This window comes from Varroa destructor, unplaced genomic scaffold (assembly GCF_002443255.2).
Source record: "Varroa destructor unplaced genomic scaffold, Vdes_3.0 BEIS01000001.1, whole genome shotgun sequence".
In the NCBI taxonomy this organism is placed as follows: domain Eukaryota; kingdom Metazoa; phylum Arthropoda; class Arachnida; order Mesostigmata; family Varroidae; genus Varroa; species Varroa destructor.
The window spans coordinates 56,192,029-56,218,893 of record NW_019211454.1 but is presented as its reverse complement, the minus strand read 5'-3'; the positions used below and the strand labels follow the sequence as shown (position 1 = coordinate 56,218,893).

The 26,865-nt window shown below is 44.9% G+C and overlaps 1 protein-coding gene and 1 long non-coding RNA gene across 11 annotated transcripts in view; one reads left to right on the top strand and one right to left on the bottom strand.

The window, feature by feature from the left end:
* The window catches only part of LOC111243309 (fat-like cadherin-related tumor suppressor homolog), a 420,575-nt gene that overhangs the window by 26,715 nt on the left and 366,995 nt on the right, over positions 1 to 26,865 (bottom strand). For 9 of the 10 annotated variants that reach the window (XM_022788656.2, XM_086978170.1, XM_086978169.1 and 6 more), the window contains 3 exons: positions 20,420 to 20,609; positions 17,061 to 19,440; positions 16,472 to 16,758 (listed from right to left, as the gene is read on the bottom strand). In XM_022788656.2, the coding sequence (XP_022644391.1) occupies positions 16,472 to 16,758; positions 17,061 to 19,440; positions 20,420 to 20,609 (2,857 nt within the window). Of the gene's footprint in view, positions 1 to 16,471; positions 16,759 to 17,060; positions 19,441 to 20,419; positions 20,610 to 26,219; positions 26,395 to 26,865 lie in introns of those variants that run through there. The other variant, XM_086978173.1, reaches the window with a different exon arrangement.
* The window catches only part of LOC111243311 (uncharacterized), a 65,897-nt gene that overhangs the window by 33,916 nt on the left and 5,116 nt on the right, over positions 1 to 26,865 (top strand). The window lies entirely within an intron of this gene.

Sequence of the window (26,865 nt, the reverse complement as noted above, 5' to 3'; positions counted from 1 at the left end):
GATGTCGCTGATAGCGAGATCAGCAATGGCTCTAACTACACTTGTACCTGGGCAACACGCGCTATTAGATACGTTGAAAAGGCAGGAGGAACAAATTGACCTCGAAAAGGAGAGTGAAGTTTTCTTTACTGAATCACTTTTCCCTTTCTTGCTCTTTACCCCCTTCAAAATTGTCCAGCATTTCGTTCCCTATTTCATTCCCTTGCAGGAATGACGCGAACACAGAACAGACTTCAAGTAGCAAGTGAACTAATCTGAAGCGTTACCACATCATCAACGGGCTGCAGCATCATTTGACAAGATTATAGAAGGGTAATATGACTTTTACCAACTGCACTAACTGAAAGTGCCACTCTACTATGTAGCGGCCACATGAAGTTTGTCACAGGGACTCCATTCCAAATAACTGATATACGTATTTCATTCCTCCATACGCTCAGCAACGGTTCTAGCGACTGTAGCGCCACAGATCGGCTGACGTATCATTGCTATACCAATAGCACTTTCAGAGGTAGCGGTAACAGCAGTGGTCGCGGCGGTTGCGCCACAATAAGTTAGGGGTTTTGTAGCATTCATGTTTTTGACTGTCGAGTAGTCTTGAGGGGCATATGACTCCAGGAATGACTACGGTCGAGTATATGACTAGTGAAAGCAGTACAGACAGACAGCACTCCCGCAACAAAATGAAACAGTTTCCGTCGTATGTGCTGCATCACTTGCCACAGCAACAAACCATTCGACGGCACACTGTGCCACGAGCCGACGCAACTGAGCGTGACACAGGCGAGGAATGAGCAGCGGCGCAATTGGACCGCGTTCTGTTTTGACTCAAACATCAAAAAGTGGAAGGTCGCGTTTGAATAGGACAAATCAACGGTGAGCGAAAGAAACGGAGAAAAACAATGAAGGGGAGATAACGACGGACAAACAGCGACTGGAGCTTCTTCTTTTTCTCCGAACCATTTATCAATTACTCTTTTCCTTTTCTCTTTTCAGAGACAATTTGGTAAACTTTGACAAGTGCGAGCCCATGCCCGTGCCGATACGCGCAATATAATAATTAGCGCCATGAGCATTCGAATATGGCGGATGCCGACCTCTAACTAGCCAGCCATACAGTTGCCGTACGTGAGGGCTTCTTTTCTCTCATTTTCTCGTGAGTTTCTCAAAAGGGTAAAAGTGCTACGTGTAGTGCTCGTGTAGGTAGTGGCTGGCGCGGTTGATACGTCATCTTTAGCGCTTCATATGCACTACATCCGCAACTCTTAGAAGGAAGAGCCAACCCAGCGGATCGTCTCGTCATCTCCTTGGCCAAACAGGACGGCCAGGCTGTACCGGATACTGGCTCGTCGTTAGAATGGCCAGTGTAATATTCCATATATAGCATGCAGTCTCACAGCCCTGCTAGCTAGCCAAGAAACGTTGGGCCTCTTTTTTCTTCTGCAATGCAACCACTGCCCGCAACGGACATCCCTCTCTGCTCATCCTGCTTTTACTGCTTACCACCGCCGCCTGGTTTGCGCCTGCGTTGTCGATTTTCTGCGTCGAGGGTTGCAGCCTGCCGAGTTGATAAAATGAATAGTGAAAATTGAAGCAGCAATGGCAAGTCAAGGCAGTGCGACCAACCCAAGTACGAACGCCACCGAACAGAGTCACGCAACGAACAAACGGAGAAAAGAATTTTTCATTTTTTACTGGCTGCTTGGGCTGCCAATCCTGAAAAGGCGAGGCACGCAGGAAACCTCTCGAAGTACAGCTTAGCTCAAAACGGTGCCGTAATCGTGAGGGCAGCAGCGCAGAGAGACTTCAGCTAGTGAGTCCGAAGCTCCATGACCATTTTCATCGTCCTTAGAAAGCCTCCCAAGTCAAGTTGCGAGTAAATGACATTTTTATCTCCCGGGAGACATCATCTCATCGAGCGTTACAGTGCCTTTAAGGCGCTCAGGGTGATTGGAAGACGGGGGGCAAGCAGCGAGCCAGCCGGCAATACACCGACACCGCGCCTCTTCTCGACCGTAGTGAGCGGCTTCTTCTCGGCAACCGGACCAACGAAGGAACGTTAATAGTTCCTCCCAGCAATAGATCCTTTTTCATAGCATGTGCGCGCCCACCGCGAACTGACTGATTGGAGTTTACTAACGGAACTAGGCAAGCTTACCAAAGAGAGAGCCTTCTCTTTACGTTCGCTTTGCTAACGCTCCCTTCAACTTCTTAACCCACTTCGATCCGTCCCGCAATACAGTTAGGCTAATCGAAGCTGAAACCGTCGTGAAGGCGGCCCACTATGGTGCTAGTTCCGTTCGGCTCGGACTTCGTCGAATAAACAACCCAAGTTGGTGTTAAAGATAATTTAACTCAAACTTCTCGAAACTACTTCGAAGGACTCGTGGAATGGTGATGAGCCACGTCGACACAGCTTTTGGATTCATCCAACCCCCGCGCACATTCCCTGCCACTTCCTTAGAATTCGGCATGTGTTGCACGCCTCTCTATCCAAAGCCTAACTGTTTAGATTAACAGATGGCTGGGGGTAGATCACAATTCCTGGCATCGGCGTCACTCCCACATAACCAGCTATGTCGCGCTCACTTGCCCGCAAAAATGGCTCGAATCAATGAGCTGTTTGAAACGGTAGAAAGACGCGCTAAATAAGCAAAAATGTATAGGCTAATTTCGTATAGAACTCTATAGCCACTTGGAAGCAATAACGGGCAGGGACTACCAAGGTTTTTTCTCCGAGAGTCGCCACAGCTGCGAAGTTGTTCCTCTAAGTGAATCTTCCATTTGTTCAACCTTGCCTTTCTATCTTTTGTAGCTATATTTGCTGCTGCCACGTGATTGTTTCCCTTCGTACATTCGTCGTCTGTCTTTGGCGATTCTGTCGCGTCCGTTTCTTCCGGTGGATGTCCGTGAGGAGCACTAAAAGCTATGGACCGCCTTGCCTCCTTTTCCTTGATCTTTATTTCTTTCGTTCGGACCTCCTGGTCAATGGACACTTTTTCCGCAAACCAAACTTTGCCTGAATCGAATGGCATCAATAAACGATGAGACGTCGCATAGAGCTGTTAGCGAGAGGCGCAAAGGATGCTGATTCCCTGTTGAAAATGCCTCATTCGGTTACTCTGACCGATGTCTGAGGAGATGTATCTTGCACTGGGGCTATTTGCTATCTCTCCTCTCATAGAGACGCATACAGACGGGGCTTTGACAAGCGTCTGTGGTCCATAGAAAAACAAACACGCACACGCATGTGCTATCATGCCGACTCTTTCCCGCCCTACTCTATGAACAGTCACAGCAGTTTAGTTCATGCGTTCGTCATAGTATCATCATTGCCTATACATCTATCTGCGTTGCCAAGTTGTATTCTGCGATATTTGACCAAGCGCTAAATCTATTTAGGCGTAATCGAAAACTCCGTAGCTGTCGTCCTCACATGGGTACACCGTATAGACATAAAAAGATTTTTTATCCCTAAAACCCCATCAGCCATAGCCATCCTATTAACCATCAAAAGACTCATCTTCCTTCTTGATTTCGCAGGGGAAACTGGACTGACGAATAGGCCAATTTACACAATGGGAGAGACCAACTAAAAGAATCCAGCAACTCTCCCATTATTGATGCTTTCAGCAGTGCATCGTATAGAGCTCGTACTAATCTGTAAGAAATAATATAACACAGAAAGAGAGCTTCGAACTGCATTGATACAAAAAAACATATCGTAGTTTAGCGGAACTTCAGTTACTTCTTCTAACGCACACTGACAGGTGCCCACTATAGACTCTGTGCAAATGATTATAATTCTCTAGCGGCTATCGAATTTTGGAGCAGTAGAATATATCGATTTCGATACAAGCTAATACTGCTTATTACATGTATTGTATGTGCAATTCAGAGTACGCTGATGGTTAGTTGACGTAAAGTAATGGCGGCAATTAACCATCAATTAATTAAAGTCAAAGCGGCGATCTGCTTATGCTGGCATTGCTACAGTAGCTATCTTTCTAATGGAGTTGTGTACGCCTTGTCACGAATAAACGAATATTATCTAATCATAAATGATGACTATAATGTTCTTGTTATTATCTACTCGTCGTCTGCTAAGAGCAGACGGATTACGCAGTGTTTTTATGGCTGACGACAGTCAATCGAAAGAGAAACACAAGATAAACACACAAAATGTAAAAAGGTTTATAAACAGCCAGCATATAGGAGAGCCAGCGCGCGTCATGCGTTTATGTCGCTCTTGCCAGCGACACTATAGAGGGGTATCTGTATGCACATAGAAGTTCTAGGCGGAAAATGTCCAAAAAAAATTGACCACGCCGTCTGCTGCCAGCCTCAGGATAACTGCCTCTGCGAGCAACAGTGTAAGGGACAGGAATAGGAGTAGTAGTAGCATAAACGATAATGCTAATCCTGCAGGTAGCAACTAGTAAAATAAGCCAATATGGGGTGCTACTTAAATCTGCATCCGGGGCCTATTGAATTTGTTACATTGTTGGTGGCCTGGTCTTGATTCACTACAAATAGCGGGAACAGCAGGAGCGACAAACAAAGAAGCTTCGAAACAATGAGGGGAAAGAACATTTTGAAAACTATATCCGTTAGATCCAAGGTGGCAGTTACGAAATAGTTGTATGGAAATCGTTGCAGTGCCAGCTGCAACCTAAGCGACAACAGTGAAGGGCAAGCAATACATGTCTGTACAGGACTGTCATGGTGAAGCAGGTGGTAGAGGCGGAAGTGGCAACGCCATTTAGATACGTGCAAACTGTGGTTCGCCGTTAACGGTACATTAACGGTTGCTGGACCGCTTGCTGACCCGATCGTAAAAAAAACCTCACTCTTCTTTTTTGACGGTGATAACAAGGCCTCTAGTTATTCCGTATCGTAACTTCGTTCTTTGCCACTTTCCTTCATCCTGACCTGGCTCTTGTTCTAAGAAAAAGCTTCTGCAATGTTATATGCACTTGACGTTCGTTCATTCACCGCCGCCGAAGTTCGTGGCGCTCACAACCATTTATGGCGGCACTAGTATTGGCCGCGAAAATAAGAGGTGCAGGGTCGATGGCAGGCAAGACGCAGGATTTGGCAGGTCAAAAGAAATCGAGAGAATCTGAGTTAAACTATTGGTTATAAAGGTTAATTTTCATACAACCAATTCAAATATAGGCGTCACTCATGGGTCATATTCCTAGTCCAGGAACCGTTGCTCCAAGACTATCTGGTGGCCTGTCAATTTATCGTTCGCTTCTATGCGCTGGTGGCAGTAGCGACATAAAGCCACAACGAAAACTGATGCTCCACGAGGAAATCTTCGCTAACGGAGCTGCAGGGAGACAGGTAGGTTGGCTCGCTGCTTGCGAGCTGTAGCAACTGTACGAAAGAAGGAAAAGGGAAAAAAATGCCTCCGAGACGACGGTGCAGGGAGTGCGCAAACATAAGGCTGCCTCTTCGGTAGCCACCGGCAGAATCCCAAGCTCCGGATGTAAATCGATGGTTCTAGAACGACTTGAGAAAGGTTCCTGGACCTTATCCTCCGGAGACATTGACCGTATTGAAGACTCCCACTAGGTAAAAAGCAAGAGGGCACTACGACAGTAGTGGTACCCGAAAAGTGTTCCTTACGTAGTAGCAGCAACTGTTATCTCTGAACCAACTCTCACAGTCGCCATCTGTTACTCTTCGTCTGTTCGCACGCTTGGCCTTTTCCACGATGTAGTGTGCTACTACAATTCGAGTGTGGCCCGTCACGGGTTCTGCAGTAGTCGATGTTGAGGGTTCGATCACATCGACAGAGAGGCCAGTTTTGCTGGCAACTACGAACCGACGTCGTCCGTATATCAAGTGCTTGTTATAGTGAAAGGGGATCAGGTAGGGGTAGCGGGACCTCTTTTGGCGGGAAATGACGCTTATGTACTTAGTGCAACTACTTCTACTTTCTGTGGGAGATAGCTCAGGTTAAGCAATCTATCTGCAGTTTACTTGCTCTGCTGCGGTGGATGGCTAATCTCAAAGAAAAAACTGAGGATCACACATCGAGCGTACACGAAGGAATCGCTGTGCAATGAAAATTACTCAATTTTGAATTTACAGATTCATTTGTTAATTGTGGAAGCAGTCTTGGACTCAGTCCAATATTAAATTGCAATAAAATATTTAGAGAGAAACTTGTGCCATTGGGTTTTGGATTTCAGATTTACTTGATTGCGGTCAGTGCAAAGACGTTCGGTTACGTGGCAGTTGCTATGTTCAGCTAGTTTGTAGCTTCTGTTCGTTTTACTAGATATTATGGTTTTTAGTTATTTGTAGTAACTGTTCCAGGAAACAGGAAATTACGTGCCCAATGATATATATCACATTCTATCACAGTTTTAATATATCACATTATAGATATGTGACGTAAGATACTGCGCTGGCACTTCGCAGAAAACCTCTTGTTAGAACTTCTGATCTATCACGTTACACATCATAAAATATTTATCAAAGGTCAATGTAACATACTAGCTTATGAAGATAGTTTAGAATATCTCAAGAGCAGCGATGTTTTTTTAAATATCCGCGCTCGTTCGAATAAGAGCGATTGCAGATTATAGTTCGAGAAACTAAATGTTGGACAATCAGCACCCGACCGCAACACCTATAGGTTTCTGGGTAATCAAATCAGATACCTAATAAGGGGCATCAGGAGAGCTCCTACTGGCTTGAGAGATACAGAGAGAGGACCTGGGGTAAGGGGGGGGGGGGGGGGTAGATGAGGTAGATCTATTCAATTAGGTGTCTCGATCAGGGGTCTTCGCCAGGGTCCTGCCCACTGATACGGCATCAGCACCAACGAACGAATCCAGTATATCGGCAACCATCGCGCTTCTTGTTTCGCCCATCGCCGACGCAGTTCCCCTCTCGATATATCCGGAAACTTCGTGCGTCTGCGGTTGTTGTCCCCTCCTCCTTCCGCGCCTGCTTCACCTTGCCCTGTCACCCTCAAGATTCATCTGCGACCGTGGCATGGATGGAGAGGTAAGCAGAGACACAATAAGGAGAAAGAAAATGATAATGGGACTCATTTTTGTAGGGGTTGGGGCACACGCGTGGCTCTTTTATTCACGAATCGTCCAGCAATAGCAGTCATGCTAACGCTTTCAGGGAAAAGTCTCCCATGGGGTACCATATATAGCTGATATCTAGTGCACTATTCCCAATTCGGAAGATACTGTGGTGGAGCGGGACCGAGTGGGATTGGGCTGACCTGCGTTTGCTTAAGTAATTCGGATGTGGGAATTCCCTGCTGTCATCTCGCTGTCCACTGGAAAAAGCTCCTGGCCATCGCTGGTGGATGGGTGAAAAAGCAGCGGGGACGGTACCGGTGGGAATGTCGACGAGGGCTGTAGCAGATTTCAATTTGAAGGAGAGGAGTAATGCTGAGAGTGACGATGATAACGACCGAAATCGTCGACAATTTGTGCCTGTACTTGCTCAAATCGGTTCCTTGAAGTGAATCCGCCGACTGTCATACCGACGACGAGTGATGAATTCACTATCGGCACTGTGACAAGAAAGGCGAACATGGGCGCCGGGCAATGGGTTTTGTACAGACAGTAATAATAGATTTGAGCAACATAACGGAGTAAGGACTGTAGATACCGAATGGAAGATAATGAACACATACCTTGGCTAATATAAATATTTCGAAGTTAAAATGTTCGACCTCAGGCTGACAGCAGCTTTCCACCAACGAAAAACACACGACTATTAACGAATCAAAACATCCAAAAAGTGCACTCTCGGATTGTTAGACATAACAAAATATGGTAAATCTAATGCTATGGACTGCACGCACTATAACGCGTGGAACGAGTTTCCTTAACTTAGGTTTTCTATGAGACTAAAACTGTAGCGTAAACAAGCATCGGTTGTGCCCCGCCTTTTTTCTGTTGCCCTTCAAGTCAACTTAGAAAACAAAATCTTGCATGACAGACACTCTCGAATAGAAACTGCAATAATAATATTATAGTATCATAACACGAGCTTCAGCTCTGATCTTACGTTGACTAAAGCCAGCGCCAGTTGCTAGTGCTAACCTTTGTGTCTGCTAGTCAGCGGCCGCTGTTCTGCGCAACATCAGAGCGAAAAGTGCGAGGCTATTGTTGTTGATGCTGCAGATGCCGTAACTGGCGCTACTAGCATGTCGGTGATACATCACGTTATGACGACGTCACAGAATGACTCGACGTGACTAGACGCTGTACCCGATCAAATACGACAGTGATGCAACCCTGCGAGCAGCCATGGAGCTCCACAGGGCCGCAAGTCCTTCAGTCAAGCTATTTAGCTACATGAACAACATCCATAGTTAGCTCTTTCACTTGCTGAGACGTTACGACGGGTATTCGTTTCACGAATTCGCTACCACACTTCGCCCAAGCTTGTCAGATGGCAAACGATGACGGCGCTTAGGTGCCAGCAATCTAGTAACTGCACGATATGGTGCGTTAGCGAATCATCAGGAAGAAAGTAGCCAGCCAGCCAGCCAGCCGCGTAGTGAAGCTCTACCATCCAATTGTTGTAATGGCATTGCCGGCGTCATCCTAGCTTCGCCCTTCTCTCGCCGGCAGAAACCCGCCCGAGATGGTGAAGGCACTCTCTTGGCATCTTTCTCCTTGATTTGTACCATTGCTGATGCAAAGAAATATCAAAGAGTCATGGCGAGAGACAAGCGCCTGAAATCTAAGCTCACTTCATCTCTGGTTGATATCGGGTCATTTAGTGATGCTAGCAGGAAGAAGCAATAATTGGGGTGGAGTTCTACATCTTTGAGGGCAGAAGTTCCACGCATACGTCCAACTTGTCCAACGAAGCCGATGTGCGTGTACCAGATTCACTGGACAAGCCGGGCTGTTTATGAGCGGGACCTGATTTCTACTTTATTAAAGCTGGCCAACCTCGAAATTGTCGAATGCGGTCGAGTTTATTGGATAATGTCAAGCGAAAAGCAGTAACGTTTTGTTTGTGAGAATTGCAGAAGGTATTGCTTTCTATTACAGCGTGAGCTTTGATCCAGATCACATTCATTTTGTAAAATGTGAGGCTTTTTTTATTTGCCATCATAATCATTTCTGTTATAATATAATCACAGATTCTGCTATACACTAAAATTATCAGAAAATATCGAGACAGCGAATTTATGCGAACGGTAATGAATAAAACAAAGCTCTTATCAAAGAATTATCTTCTTTCTAGTGAATCGTATCCAATTTAATTTGTCCATCCTAATAATGGGGCATTTTTCCCAATGCCTGGGTAAAGGCATTATATATATATATATAATGCCGGCCGTATAGTCGTACACTTTCGCTTTTCCCCATGGAAGTCTGGTCTCGAGGAGTGAATTGATGTAGACGGTATCCGAAGTCACTGAACTAGTCTTTTCTTCCCCAGCCGAGTTTAGAGTCAAAATCCGATTTAATGCTCGGGCTTTGAAGCGACCCCTGCTGTTTTTGCCTTTCTGCTTACCCTGGTTGCTTCCGTCTCACTATCCAACTAGTGTGTACCTTTCCACTATACAGCTCGTACTGCTTATTTCATTCTCATATCTAGCCCGGACCCCACCTTTCTCTCTTTCAGTAGTGCACATACGCAGCCTACTCCCCTCAGCTTTTTTCGCATAAGATTTAGCATGCGGAAGGAATCACGCCGGATGCAGGGTCGATAGTGGAAATAGAAAAGGGAGTGATTTGAGCAGAGGATCCTCAACCCCCTCAAAGAATGCCCTATAAAGTGTACGAGAGGAATCGCTGTTGGCAAATTTAATTCTTAGTTTGTGAGCATCGCAGACACCGACAAAAGGGGTCAGCCAGCCTAGTCCTTTCGTTATCTTTGCACCCGGCCAGAGGGGCGGAACGCCCACGAGCACGAGAACAACGAAGGAACGCAAGGTGCAGGGCAGATACAGCGGATACAGTAGCGAAGTCGACAAGGAGCAGAAAATCAAGTGCCGACACGTTTGCTTAGGGCACCCATAGCTGAATAGCACGCAGGTTTTAAGGGTCACGAAAGGGAATTGGAGAAGACGGGAACAAACGGCCCAAGTTATCCTCAGTCATCTATATATATAATATGTAAAGAGCTAGTAGGATGCGGTAGTGGGGTGTTTCGGTACCATCTTCTTGGAATGGCAACATATCGACAACTACTGTGGTAGTAATATCCATAATATCAGTAGCAACAGCATTTCTTCGAATTTTGATCGCCTGCTCTTTCGATACGATGGGCATGAGGAGTTTTTTTTTCGTAGGAAGCTTCAAACTGCAAATATTGCCTCGCCTGCTTGAGCGACAAAGTCCAAGTGACCACTGCCATAGATCTTATTGGACGTATGGCATATCAGGGAGACTCGATGGGTCGTGCTTTTCTAGCTAAAACAATGATTACATCGTTCTGCGCAGATTTAGTACGAACATTACGAAATGGTTATGGTTCGTTCGGAGGTATCGGTTAAGATATAATATATTCAGAAGACCATCTGCTATAAGTGCTAGTAACTTCTGCTCGTCACTCCAACATTTGGCCTTAAGTTCTTCTTACTTTGCGGCATAGCTAGCCCCACTAGTGTTATCCCCACTCCGCCTGACTTGATAGCATCGCGATATCAAGTGACCAACCGATCACGATCATAAATTATGCCTGTCCACCGATTACTCTACTGTGTGTATGCACTGCCAGCCGCTATGTTCGCCAGCCTGTGCGAGTATCGCTAGCCGATCCCGGAACAACAACAATAATATGAAAACTCTTGGCACACACGAGTACGATACATAACTGGTAAGTTATGGAAAGGTGCATCTAACCTTTAATAAGACTTATGCGAACACGTGCACGTCGAAATGTGAGCCACCAGTCATAGCAAACAACAAAAGCTTCATCGTGTGCAGGTGAATCTAGCCGATACCCATGTCAGAATTTACTCGCTTGACAACCTCGCGATTTCGAAAACCACCCCCTACGAACAAGTTCTCCTTTCAATAAGTTTTCCTAGCGAATTCTCCCCATATCCAGCGACGGTGAGCGTCACATTTGAGCTACCGTGATTCGAATGGATTTCGAAACGTGCAGAACGGTAAAGGCGACTTTCATGAAAAGGCAACGTGCGCCATCACGGTTTAGTTCGTATATCGCAATAACTTTGCTGTTTAGCTTAGTAACGTCTGTATGTCTATCTGCCTATCTGTATCGTCTGCACTTATTGAAAAATGGATATATAGTAAACCGCAAACAGCAAGGGTCTCTAGGTTGGAACTGGAACCCGTCAAGAACAGGCTAGACAACGAACTCTCACTGTTAATACAAGGGTAGACGTTTTAGCAAAGAACGAAGCCGTCTCAGCAAGGTCGGAGCATCAGTGGCAACACGAGTTCTGCCTGTTCTCTAAATATATAGGGCACATGTTCGTATTTGCAGCAGATGATTCGTCGTAGGCTCTGGGATTCTTTGGCTAACTATTCCCCAAGAGGATCTCGTAATCAAGCTCTAATGACGCACGTACTTGAGAGCGCGTCCGCAACCGCGTCCAGTCGACAACTATAGTACCTACGCATATTTCAATAATATTATAGCACGCATAATACACTATGTGTATTGATGCATAGAGGTAGCACTGCTGGTGCTAAATCTAACATAATAGTTTAGGTAATACTTTGTGGCAGGTAACACTTCGTTGACTCGTTCGGTTACGATGAAAAGCAGAACGTCAAAACTACAATGTGGAAAGACCAGTGATGGGGAAAAATTGCTTATGCAGTGTCAGACTACGAGCAAAAGAAGCAGAGCGGCGGAAAGGTGTTATTGATGCTGCTGAAGAGGCGGCTACTCTTCCCTCTTCGGGGGTAAAAGAGAGGGTTTATGGGGAATAAAGCGGCTGTGTCTGGTAAGAAAATATTACGAAGTGTGGCACGTTCTGGCGTTGTTTGAGCATAAAGAAGTGTCATTAAGTGGAGAGATAGAGTCTGACACGACGATGATTGGAGGGAAGCACAAATTGCATGCGAACTCTGCCACGCGATTTATCTCGAGGACAGCAGTGTTAGTAGGTGTATTGCTTGTGGAATAACACCCTTCCTCATACTCTGGTGCATTCGTACATGTAAATAATGGCTATACTATTCATTAGGCACCTGCATACGTGGACAATCGCGCACAAAGGTAGACACGCATGTAGAGATAGTAAAATGCGACGATATAAACAGTATTTTTATCGCCTGTGTTTTGTAAGGTGTCTTACGTATAGCAGAAAATCGAAGGTAAGACACGTATCGCGCCATGTCTGTTCGTCGCCAAATGACATTGAGCACAGCGTCATGGTTTTTTCAAGACTTCGTATGACAGCCAGAACAAGACATGGGGTGTGCGGTATAGGGCGGCTGGGGATCGATTCACATATGTGCCATTATTTGATGGCATTTCATTTTCTTCGGTCCAATGGTTACCGCAGTAACTTTTCGCAAGCGAGTGATTACTGGAAAAAGTCCAGTTTGCTTTCTAATTAAATTTTCATTAAATATCTATACGAGGCACCAGTTATCTCAAGTACGAGATTTGTCATACAGTGGATTTCAACGAGCGTTTACCGATTCCGTAGCTCCTTATAGTAAGTTGTCAAGAATGTATCGATTGTTTATAGACCAGAACTGAAGTAAATACTTTTTTATAGTGTAAAATACTATCACCAAATTAAATATGGGCCATAATCCTATCGCTGCAAATCTCCTGTAATTTCTGGTCGAAAGTAGTGGCAAGCGGTTTTTGCATCCCCCCATTGAAATTGGATTAATCTCATTAGGGAGTTCTACAAGGACTGAAACAGATGATGGTTTGATGGTACAAGATTCGGGCTATACAGGCGAACGCATGTTAATTTTGCATCCAAACACTTCCAGTGTTTACCTGGTAGCTTAAGATCGATTTGATTGATAACTTGTTGTAATCTCGTTGTTAATTGCTAATAATAAAAGCCTAAATGAATCGTTTTGCCTTGCAGCAACAACTCGTTTACGATCCCACTAGACATATAACATTACCTTTTTTGATGCCAGTCTGGGCTTTGCCATACCACATTTCGTCATTTATATATGATTATTATATGTCACCTATTTTGATCACTGGTGCTCAACATTGGCTCGATTTTGCCGCGTTTTGTAGACCTTGGCAGATGGAATAACAATCTAGTGGATTTTTTTGCGTCATTTCGTGTCTCATCCAGACACAGAGCTTTTTTTTGTCACCCGTACTCTTCAAAGGGTTTAAAGTTGTGAGCATTTTTTTGCACATCGAAAGCGACGGAAGTATTTTTGGGCTTTTTTTTTTCCCCATAACACATTTTGATTACAAAGAGCATAATCTTTTTAAGAATCTGGGCAGTGTTCATGCCTTTGTCATAAAATATAGCAATCTTTTGCACAAATTTCATTTATCCTTTAAGGCCGTTTATCTTGAATGAAGGCACATCATCAACCTTAACATAGTTATTATTACCAAACCTCAGTGCCAACCGTACGTGATCTACCTAGAAAAGCGGTCAATACTTTTATGATACCTTAGGATGATAAATGTTTATCGATTTGCAAACATAGGTGGATCATATAAAATGAACTCGTATCAGCAATACGTAAGCTCATCAACGTAATTCACACGTAGACACACACACACACACACGCACATATATACATACACCTAAGGGTAAGCAATCAAAGAGAGAACCTAATATACGCTCGTGCTATACCGGGCGTACAAGTTTTCATCTCATAGCCAAGTAAATAATGCTACTCCAGCCGAGTTCAGAGTATCACCAGAATCTGTTTCACATCAAGCAAAACGATGCTTTTTCAGTCTCCCAGATGACTCAAATCATCCTCCTAGAATGAAACCCGATTGGCCTAGACAGCCTCAATCTACACCCTGGGCATACATAATGCGCCTCGAAAACGTACAATTCTAGCGTGTCAAGAAAAACGAGAAACTCCTTTATTTCGTGCAACTAACGCAATGGCCGTTCAGGTCACAGTAAAGCTTCTTCGTTTCGACTGTTCAGTAACAGATCAGACAAGCAATGCAATTTTACTTAGTTTTACGCCTGTGTATTTATGTGAATTCCATTTCTAAATTCGCAAGTTCTCTTAATGCCCATTTACTGCTATTTGTTTATACTTCAACAAGATATATGTGGGTTCGCTTGACATCAATTTCGAAACAGTCATCAATGATTCCTGCTCTACCTTTGAAATTGTACATTGCGTCAAGTTCTAAACACTCGTATAGATCAAGATCACCTCTTATTGTGATCTGATTCATTCATTGAACTATGAGCTAGCTTTCGAACTAAGAACTGGCACATATTTCAGGCATATACGTGTATATACAGTCCTAAACAGGTTTTCGTCCTGTTCCTAAACGCCTTTTGAGTTAACCTTATCTTGTGGCCTTCATCGAGCGCTTCCAATCGTTTATTAGGTTGGCAGACAAAAATTGCTTCCATGTTTTTATTAAATTAAACCTTTGTCCTCTTTCTCTTGTTAGATGCCTTGATAAGGCGTCATTCAGACGCCTTTTATGGTCCTGCATGTACTACTGGGAGCTTGCTAATTAACGGCGTTCTAATTGAAGGGCAGAAGTTCGATTGAGTAGTTTTTATCTTTTTTTTTTTTTTTTTTTTCTTATTTTCTGATTGTCTAACTGCCACCACGATGGGGGTGAACAGCATTACAATCTGTAAATGATTGTCTCCACAGTGGCGGGATCTTACATACACACCGCTGCTGTTGTGCTACGACAGGAAACAGGGCCATCTGGTGTACAAAAAAATTAATCTAATAATGATAATGATAAATATGCACTGACTCGTTTGATGTTCGGAATATAGGATCGCTGTTCAACTTCGAGAACGTTGTCACTACCCAAACATGTCTTGTTGAATCTCTAATATAGACGAAGACAATCAATCATTATACTCGAACTGGGTACGCCACAGCAGCCTAAATGCTGTGGCGTACCCAGTACAAATTATGCTGTTCGATTATAAAGAATCGTAAGAAGTTACTGATTTCCAGGGGCTAACGAGGAGCAATTACTGTTCTTAATAGATCTCTTTTTGATTTAGCTATAGGCCTTTTATAGCATCACTTTGCTATGGTCTTACCTAGCGAGGTTCCGATACACAGGCAGAGAACCACTGCCCTTTTACTAATAAATGTCCCCCTAAAGAGACTCAATACGAATCGCGTTTGCCAACCATTTATCCCGATTCTTAGACATACATAAATATCTAGCAAAAGAAAATAAGCAAGCAAAAGTTTGTCGTTATACTATCGCATTACCTATTACGCCACTCTGTCCGTAGTGTTTGTCTGCTCTGCCGTGAAGATAACACAGTTGCTTCGGTCTACGTGACCTTCCCAGCTTGCAGCATATAACATATGAGTTGATCGGGACCCCTCAGACCCTGTGAGGCTTGACTCTTGCTGTAAGGCTTCAGCCGTTGGTCAACTACCGGGCAGGCTTTCGCTGATAGTGATGGCCCATAGCAGTACACGGAAGACGCATTTATCAAATGGACAAGAGCAGCTAGCGACGGTTGACCCCAATTAAAACCAACGTATGATACTTGTGCGGAGGGTGCAGCCTCCGGGGAACGAGAAAGGCATGGGTCAAAACAGGATAAGATGGGTCGCACAATGCGAAGGAACGTAAATTATGAGTGCGACGTAAAATCGCGTGCAGGGTAAAATCACGTCCCACAACGAAAGCAGATGTTGCGAGAACTGAACGAACGTTCTTAGCAGGGGGACTCAGATTATGCCAGTAAAGGCAACGGAGATGTCGCCAATGGTGATACCGTTGGTACTATACTATTGGTTGGTTGTACAGGGCGACCAATACATCCAGCAGCGCACGCTTCGGGCGAAGCTGATTCTTTGGGCTGCTCTTGTCGAGCGCGGTCTTTGCGTTTTTGTACTGCATCCGCAGAAAATTGATACGACAAGCCAAGTACAACAACAGTGCTCATCAGGATGTCAAAGGAATAACACATTGATACACAAAGATGGCAGCGTCTACAGGTCGCAAAGGTTCAGGGTATTCGTCCGTTTCCTATCCAGCTGCTCACCATAGAGAGAAGCGGCGACTAATGTCAACGGACAAACGATCTAAGCTATCCTGTGCGCAGCTATTCTTGTTATAGCGCAACGTAAAATACCCATCTAATATCATTTAGAGTTACGGAGGTTGGAATCAACGGACGCGTGCAGATCATAGGCTCGGTTTCACAAAAGCTCTTTTTTCGATCGGTACAGCTTGTGGATACTATGGACAATCTATACGAATGCGTGCAGTATTTGCATGCAGTTAATATCATCATCATAGTACAATAGGTTGATCATTATATTGGTTTTCATGTTCGCGCTGTTGCTTTTCTTACCTTTATCATCGATAGCAAAGAGACCCAAACCGTCCCCTTCAATTATGCTATAGGTGACCATTCCGTCCAGTTTGGAAGGGTCGTCGTCGTCTGTCGCGGTAACGTTAAGGACGAAAGCTCCAATTGGGAGGTTCTCGTTAATAGCAGCTTGCACTACCACGTCGGCGAACTTTGGTGCATGGCGATTCTCGTTAACGTCCTCAACTTCGACAACAAGAAAGCTTTCGGTGTATAGTGATTTTGGCTCTCCGGAATCGCTAGCCCGGATCGTCACGTTGTAAATTTGACTGTTGAGAGAGAGAGAGAGAGAGAGAGAGAGAGGAGAGAGAGAGAGAGGGGGAGAGCACATTGTCGCAGTTTATTAATATCATCTCGTGCGGGCGTCGATAGGGAGGTGTTTGGCGAATACGCTTTCTATAATTTTTTACCTTTGAAAACAGATCGTGCGGTCAGACGTTCGGAATAGTTTTTCATCATAGTCCGCTTTTCTTGAATATTTGTTTACGGTTATTTACTTATAAGCTGTACTCCCATATTGCCACTATCGTTATTCGATTTGAGCTAAAAGTGTAGGTAAGTAGGTGCTTACTTTTTCTCGAAGTCTAATTCTCCGATCAATCGTACGATGCCGGTTTCTGAATCAACATCGAACAAATGTTTGAGTTCCTTGTTGACCATTTGATAACTAATTTTACCTCCGTCGCCCAGATCCGGATCTTGGGCTGTCATCGTCATGATGACCGTGCCCTTTGGCAGATCTTCGCGTGCCCTAGTCGAGTAACTTTTTAGGGTGAATCGGGGAGGCTCGTCGTTGACATCCTGAACCTGTATATTGACCAAGGTGGTGCCAGTTAGCGGCATATCAAAGGAGGAGTCCGTTGCTTTGACCATGAGGTTATATTCAGCCTGACGTTCTCTATCAAGGCTATGTTGCACGATCAGAATGCCTGATTTTTCGTCGACGGTGAAATCGTGCGTTTCTGAAGAAAGTTTGTAGCGGATCCGCGAGTTGTCCCCGTCGTCGGCGTCAGTCGCACGCAGTTTTGCCACGAGAGCGCCCTTACTAACGGCTTCACTAATTTTGAACTTGTATTGGGGCTTCTCAAAAATAGGTGGATTATCATTGACGTCGAGCACGTAGACAACAACGGTCATCCACGCTGACTTCTTGGGCTCACCTAGGTCATAAACAGTTACGTTGAGGACGTATTTTGGGGTTCGTTCTCGATCTAATGTTTCCACCAAAATCAGATTTCCTTTATAGAGGTCCATCTGGAAGCACGAGTCGTCATCCCCAGAAGCTATCACATATACGAGCTGACCGTTATAGCCATGATCAGCGTCCTTGGCTCGCAGACGTGCAAGAACACTGCCCGTTGGTGTGCTCTCATTGGCCGAGATTTCTAACGACGACTTTGGAAATTCGGGCGCGAATCTGTTCTCGAAGAAACTATGGGAAATTAGGGTGTCTTCCATCTGGTCCGTATTTCGATCAGCCGAGTTTCTCGCCAGAAGGAATTCCTTTAGCCTCTTGGTCAGACCCGCTTCCCGGCACTCGACGTGCGGTTTCCACTTTTCGTCTTTACGGCTTTTCAGAAGATGGTTGCGATCTTGGCTGTATTTATCGATCTTAATTTTAACATGCATTGAGTCGGCAAAGTGCTCACCGTCAGTGGCTGACACGTTCAGCATTACGTCATCGAGATCAATAAGCTCAATCGAATCGCACGCTACCGAAAGGATGCCGCTCTGGGGGTCAAGCGAAAAGCATTGATGCTCACTGGCTGGTTCCATACGATAGGTAACAAGATCTCGCAGGTCTAAGTCGATAGCCGAGAGTGTGAGGATCGCCGTTCCAATTGGGGTCTGGCTATTGACGCTCACCGCGCAGTCAACTTTCTCGAACTGCGGCCTGTGGTCATTCAGATCACGAACCTGAACACGGACCGTCATTTCGCTCTGGCGCTGGAACGGCGAGCCCCAGTCAATAGCTCGGATTCGTAGCATATAGAAATTGGTCGACATCGATTCGTAATCGATCACTTCGGTTGTTGTTACTACCCCCGTAAACGGGCTTATTTTGAACGGTATCTTGTTGGTGTTCGCTAGAGCAAAAGATACGTAGCCATTTTCGCCGTCATCGGCGTCGGCAGCACTGACTGTTATCACCTTCGTTCCAATGGGGATGTTCTCATCAATTGTTACCACAGATTCGATGCTGGTGTTGAATCTCGGTGCGTTGTCGTTGCAGTCTAATACGTTTATATTTACAATAGTCGTTGCAACAGCTGCACCCGTACGATGTCGCGTCGATCGGCTTTTCGTGTTAGTCGCGCTTACCGTTAGGGAGTAATATTTACGAGTCTCACGGTCGAGCCAATGTTTCGTTGTAATCTGACCAGTCTTTGGGTTGACTTCAAATATGCCGTCCTCATCGCCAGTTTCGATACGATACACAATCACGTCATTGTGCTTTTCTTCGTGAGGTAAATGTGCCGACACGCGGACGATAGGTGAATTTGGTGGGGCTACCTCCTGGATGTGGACGTCATAGTCCTCCTTGTCAAAAACTGGCGTAATAGCACCCAGGGCAGGGCTTACACGAATGAACACGCTGTGATCAGTAAACAGTGAAGGACTGCCTTTGTCCCATGCACGTAACGTTAAGTTATAGCCACGACTCTCCCCTGTCGCCCCGTTGCGTGGATCAAAATCAACATTGTATTCGTTGGGTCCAACGTTGTGTACCCGGAATTGGCCATCGAGGTCGCCATCGGTGATAGCTAGGCCCCCAACATTGCCATTACTTCCTGAATCCTCGTCGGTGACCTGAACCACCGCCCACGTTTCGGGGCCCACGCCGTGCTCAATATACGACTGAAGATTTTTGACGACAATTTTTGGTTTGTGCCTGTTTGCAGGCAACACATGAATAGTAACCTTTGCCGTACTTGCCTTTATTACTGTATCTGAAAATACAAGTAAACGACATAAAACAAATAAGATAATCAATAAGTGTATCGGCCTTTGATACGCCATATCCTGTTTTTGCCTATGTTCTGCGACGTGTAGCCCTTGTAAAACGATATCTTGACCTCTACAAAAAGTTTGTCCTCATGCTGAAGCATGTAAGCATCGAACTGCTCATCGGTAGATTTAGCGCCCGCAATGGCCCACGGCCTAATGCTTGAAAGATTTGTGGGTCTACATAGCCTGATCGAAGCTGACAGCATTTAAAACGGTATAATGAGTGGGATGCTATTGACATGGAAAATTCCTGTTTCCTCTGTTCTGATCGATCATTTTATAAATGGAGTGGAAGTCAGCAGAGCTTGCTATTGTTGGGACTTGGTGACTCCGTTGATATTAGGAATCGAAATGGTAAATAGCTACAGATACTCTCTAAAAAAAGTACTGTAAAAACTACTGTAAACGTTGGTCGTTCTGCTGTGTATATATATATATATATATATATATATATATATATATATATATATATAGTAAAAATAAATGATTTACTTATTCGTATTGAAATTTGCACTGAAATTTACAAAAAAGCGAGTTAGTCAATTCCATACAATAAATATCAGCAAGTTTAGCTACCTCTGTGGGGGGAAACGTATTTCTAGAAGAATTGACGGTGACTGGGTATGAACAATAGCAATATGGAGACCCACCTAATGTTCTTGCCTTGCAGTGTTATTTTGCTAGCGAAGAAAAATTGTTGGCCAATTCTCTGTTTGTTGTGCAGACCCGGTGGCTTCTTTTTCTTTTAAAGAAACCCAATAGAGTGCATAGCGTTCCTTTAGCACTGTCTGTAGCTGTGCTGTGTTGGATCTAAGTTTCGCATGGATCAACTCTTTCGACTAGTACAGGTGCCGTAATAAAACACCTGCCGCCATATTCCCATGCACAAAAAGACACTGTTTATACCACAAAGGCACGCACCTGTTCCTAGTTTTGGCCCACGATCCCTCGCCTCGACAGTGAGGTTATACACCCGTTCTCGCCGGAAGTCAAGTGGTCGCGTGAGCGAGATTCCGCCGAGGGTTGGATGAATGGCGAACTGTTGCGAAGGCTCCGCCAAATTGTAGTAGATCTCGCCGTTAACCCCCTGGTCGGGGTCGTCCGCGCTAACCTATAATTACAGCAATAGAATATTATAGAAATAGTTGCCATAAGGCACTGGCCCTTAAAATACAATAGTTTTCCGCTGTCAGAAACCGATATCGGATTAACTTAAATTGGATATTGGATTTAACGGGCAACTCTTTGTCCGGGCATTTTAAAGATATTTGAACCGTTTTGTAGCTAGCCGCATTCCGTCGGTGTATCAAGCGAACAGTGAGAATTTTTTAAGATTAAAATACTATCGGACTGTCTTTCCTCCGTCAGCTTCAATGTGCACTTTCTCATACGTTTTAAACTCGTATGCAAAGAAATTAATAATAATAACAAATAAATACGGTTACAGTAAACTGTATAAAGGTGATCCCGTTGACTCAGTGACCTTGAGCCAAGCTGAGGTTATAACAACAAAAAAAATAAAATAAAAGCTGAAAGAGGAAGAGTGACCATAGCCGTAAGCTGGACGGGGGCGCTTGGTCCCATAGTCGTAGGGGGATTAAACAGGTTAAGCTAACGAGGACTTCCATAGTATGCCTTCGTAAATCGTCTGCTACAGCCCCGTCCTGCTATTCTATAAAGCAATGTGACAGGGCGGTTCGGTGCCGCTTCACGCACGAATCTAATGGTTGTCAATGCTGGCCATCAAAATAAGGTATCTGAACATGGCTGTCGGTTAATGACGTGGGAAGGTAAGGATTTGGCTCCGCCCCGAACCAAACAAATGTTGTAGCCGCCTTTTATATTAACCTAATATACCGACACCATCGACAAGCTGGCCCTCAGAGACTCGCAAGCTTTCCGGCTTTGTGCGGAAGGCTCACGGGACTTCACCGGCCGCCCTGTCAGACGAACTGCGGCCCATAGGATATCACAGCCCTTGCCGCCGGAGGCAGGCGTTCACGTCAGCTCATTCTGTCACGTTCGACGAGACGGCATCCTCGATACGTAAGCGCATAAGCTAAGATCTTTCACCTCATTGCTCAAGCCACGTTTCGGTTACAGATGTATTTTAGCTGAGACTGCATGTGATCTTCGCATCGACTGTACGTAGCGGAACGTTGCTTGGGTCGGTATGTCACATCGTCCGTGTATGTGCCAATGTTAGGATAACACAACTCAGTAACCCAGGACATCGAAAAAATATCCACAATAAAGTAGCTCGATGTCTCACTTATGCACTGGTATACATAACCCCAAAGTTGCGTCAGGAACCAAGAAGGTCAAGAAGGGGTGATCGGGCGCCATGTTGTATAAACCTTCCTCGACGTGGTGGAACAAATATGTAATTTGCAGTAAGCACAGCGGAGCTTAAAAAAACATCCTAATTTATTTATCAGATACACACAAAGACATATGTCATCTAAATTCTACATGATGCAATAATTCGATTTGGTGACACGTCAGCACTTCTGTCGATTCAGTTAGTTGCCGCTGTCTGTTCTTAGCGAGCGTGTACGACGTTATTAATGCGAAAAATGGCGCGAATGATTCCTCATAAAATTAGTCGGCCTAAGAACGGACTATAGGGTCGCAGCGATGAGGAGCGCCAACGCTAGTAAAGACAACTTATGTTGTTGAATCTCGACAGAACTCCCGGCCAACCTCGCCATAATACACACTATTTCCGGGGCAACGTGGTTAACTTTTGATAGCGTATTAATGATTGGGTGAAGATGTGCTGCTGATGCGATAGGTCTGCTACACGCTTAGCGACACATAAACGAAAGGCAGGAAAGCACAGAGAGCCGCTTTCGCCGCACGGCAACCGCTCGCTAACACCTCATCGACCTCGTTTCGTCTTCTAAGGCATCCTTGTAATTCCTGCTGCGAACAAAACCTGAACGAGGACAAGACCCTTGCGCCGCGCGAAGAGCTAACCGGGATCTCCTATTAGCTATTGTTACAAAAATGATGTTGTGTGAGCGGCAGCAGCGGACACCAGAGCTGAACGGCCCTTTTTGCCGAACTTCGCTAGCGTTCGACATCCCGTTGCGATTAAGTACTTATTGAGGACAGTGCGGCTTCCCCGCCGGTACATCATATAACAATCGTTTAATGACGCCATCCAAATTGCCGCTATCGGAACGTTGTTAGCGTGTCCATACATGCTTTTTATACCTGTCGATCAGGGAACTTAGTGATTTGCTTGCAGTTTCACGCAAATATACCATATTATATAGTATTTCGAATTCTATAACATTTATCGGGTCACAGGATAAATTTGTATAAACACATTTCATTTCGTGTGTTATACGATTATCTCTGTCAATAATACCATAATTGTAAAGAGCTCTATGAGTTTGTTTACTCACAGATTGATTGTTTGGTCACGAAACAAATTTGCACGGGTCATAAAGTCAATGGAAAAATAGTAGAAATTGGCTATACTATAGGAATGCGGTAAAGAAAACATTGTTGACGAACAACAGAAACGGATCTCAGAGTTTCGGTGACAACAGGAAGACCTACCAACTAATTAACCGTCTTCGGGAGCAATTTCTTTTATAGGGACAGAACTTTCTAGCAGGCACGTAGACTCCGTTGACTTGCTCGCCAGAAAACAGACTTCAACAGACAGTTATAGTACAGTTGCGTCGGCTCGCTGGTATTTGCTACGCCGTGTTTCTTTGCCTACTTCTACTATGGCCGCTCTTAGCTCAACACTATCGATGGCGTGCTGTGCCTATTAGCATTTAAATGAGCCGGAGAGTGGTCGAGAGTAAAAAAACAAGATTGGAAATAACGAGATTTAAGTGTTGGTCATTCAGAACCCAAGATTATCCGTCTATCTTTACTGGGGCCGATGAGTTCATTAGTCTCTATGAGAAAAACAGGATAAAAAAGAAAGTACTTCAATGACCTTCAACGAGTGCTCTATGGATTTTACTTTCGAGCATCGTCCCCTTTTCGTACATTGTCTAGGTAAAGAGTACGCCGAGATATTTGTGATTACGATGCCCTCCCTAAACCGGTAAACTTCTCTACGCACGTACGAGACCAATAATTTCGCTTATGACAATCTTTAAAAACACGCTTTGCGTTTATAAAAGGGGCAGGTCACACACAGATTGACTTTGTTGGTACGCGGCGCATACGTGAATGGAATTATCTGTCGATTTTTTTGATAGCGCTTGCATTTATTGTGCTCCAAATATCACAGTATTGCTTACATGTACCATTAAAAAAAAAAACACTTTCTCAGAACTTCACTAGGTTTAAAAAAAAAAGATGCAACGATACGCCATTGTGTTACAGGCTAAATGTATTTCTCCTATCTCCTTGGCGTGTTCGTATAATGTAGGCGTACTCAAATGTAATGCCGTTGAAAGGCAGCAGGGCGTTATTTATGCATCCTATACGTTCGCTACAGGCCGCTAGAATCGTTTTCGCTTTATTACAGAAATAGCAATAGCGTTTGTTGTAATTTAGGTTGTTGTAATGTAGCCTGTTGTAAGGGCAGCAGCAGCAGCAGCAATCGCATCAAAGCAAGGAGTCAATAGCAATATAGGAATGTAAATGGATCCGAAGCCGAACATTTGCGTGAGTGGAGAACTCTATGACGCTGGCCGAACACTGTCTTCGCATAAAGGATTGCCAGCTTATCGCCTGTGGGTATCGGTGTCGTTATCAAATTATAGGATCAAATCATTCTCGGGGTCCCGGACGATTGCCCTTCTCTCGCGGCCTACCACTCAGGTATCGCCAGCATGCTCGGCCTGGCCACGGTTGGCCACAAAAAAACACGATCCTATACATACAGAGGTCCATATGCACACAGAGGCTCACAACTAGCTACACACACAAATGCAGACAAAGGGGCCCCGATGGTTTCGGCCCTTCCCTGGATCGGTGATTACTGTTGGCAGCTAAGAAACTGCGCGACAAACAGGGCAGATTGGTGGTCTTTGCCTTAGCTGCGGACTCGACGAGAGTGGGTTGATAAATCGACCGAGTAACATTAAAGCAGCGTCATATCCATTCCGGAATGGTGCGCCGCGTGTCAGTCGTGTCCGATCTCGGAAGAGCTAGGGCTCGATCTCACATAAGGCCGCCAACGAATGGCGAGCGAGCGCACAGGGCACCTTGCAGTTTCATGAACCGCCCTTTCTCTTTGGCTTTCTGTTTGCCCCCTCTTACGTTCGCCCTTTGCGCCTTCTATCAGGCCCCTTTGCGATCTCACTAGCCCCTTCCTGTCGTTCACTTACTATCATCCTTTATCTTATCGGTCTACACAAACAGGCCCAGAGGGGGAGGGGGAGGGTGTACCCATCCCTTTCTCACTCTTTGCGACGTGACTCGAATTCTGCAGCGTGCAAGCGTAGGGCCCGTCCATGGTGCGGTGGATTCGTGAAGCCGTAGAGGCGCGTGCCTACAGCGCCGCTACAGGCAGGTGAACCAGCGCTGATACAGGCTGCGGCCCATTACTACCAACCGCGTTGTAGTGTCACCGCTGCCCAACAAGACCGTTCGCCATTCTTTTGCTAGGCCGGCAAATTGTTATTAAAGGCTATAACTACTCCAAAGAGAGACTAATAGCCGACAGCAAGAGTAGCAAATCGACATCGTTGCTGGCATCGGCGTGAGCCATTTATGCTCTATAGATACAGACTCAAGCCTCCTAAAAGAAAAATAAACGATGCCCCTCCGACCATATTTCGTCGTCGACAGTTTTCGTTACAGGCAGTTGTACCGGACATCAAACTTTAAGCGTTTACTAAGTCGTAGACGAATAGTTGCCGTAAGGAATGCACCCTCACAGGTTACAGCGACACTGGCATTTTTTTTAATGCCCCATTGACGGCAATTTGCGAAGTACGCTGCTGCGTCTGCTATTTGAACTACTATTTTGCTGTAGAATTGCCCCATTGTAATCAGGCGGGCAAAGGCTGCAGTCGACATTGATAGCACTGGATGGCCTGACAATGTAGACTATTGCTGTTTCTATGGAAGTATATCGCATCAGGACCACCCATATTGTGCTAAAGCTGTAGTCCGTTGCGCTGGGTACAGTGTGTGAAAGGAGTTTAAGTAAGGTGGGCTAAGCACCAATGGATTGCTGGATTGCAAATGGGGGAGCTAACGAGGAACGTGAATGTGACATACGCGGATATTTGTCACACATTAAGACTAGCTTTGTTTGACCTTGAATTGTTGAACATGTTCTCGTGCACGATAACATACAGCTGAATGATACGGGGACTTTTAAGGTATGAGTATTGTCGCAACTCCCTGTTGACTTCAAGTATTTTCTGAGTATATATACATATTGGATTCTTATTTTAATTTCAGCCCCCAACAGTTACTGTTCCATAATGCCATATCATTTCTCACAATTGGCACCCCCATCCTTTAACCTTACGTATAGTGTTGAGTTAGTATTGAAGCTGCGCAAACCCCATTATGTTATCGGTTTATTATTGTTCACATTGCGTAGTCGTATTCTAGCGCTTTTGTCGTTTGCGGAATAGGGGAAGTAAGCGAATGAGAAATTATACTAAACATAAATTATACTCTTATATCTTTGTATATATAGGTGTACAAATATACGAGTCAAACGATATTAAATAGGGCTTCCAAAGACGGTGGAACGTCTAAGGTCTATCTGCCACTGAAAGCTTACCATCGCAATTAAGTTACCATTCGAGCTTTTCCGAGAGCTATCATTATGATCATCATTATAAACGGCAGCAGCGTATCCTCACGATCATAGCCTATAAAAACACAGGGCCTTTGATTCCGCAGGATGCGAAGCAGGCCTTACTCCACCGGTGCACTCTTCGTACGCTGATTCTCTGCCGATCAAGAACATTGTCTTGAGCATCTGTCCTGCTAGACTACACCTTGGCTTGGCTCAGGACCCATGATGCTTGGCGCCATCAACTATCTTCCACGTCGGTTTCCCGTCGGGCTGTACCAGGTTGGTCGTTGCCGTGTATCCCGGGCAATCACGATAAACCAATCGTAAAATCGCATGTCACTTAGTTTTGACAACATGAAGGAAAAGAACGATAATGCAACGCACACGTAGTATTGAAATCGCTACTTGTACTACAGTCACCGCGAACGTTCTCCGACGTAACTAACAACCACCTGAATTCTCTGTCTAACATAGTCTGGTGATATCGCGTGTCTCGATTGTGCCGTCTGTTTTTTAGCCATACGATTCTTTGATAAGTTCTTAGCGTTTTATCGTAATCCCAAGGTAATTAGGAAATAGTGCTATTTTTGGCTCACTGCTGGTCTCTATCATAGAAAAAGGTCGTTTT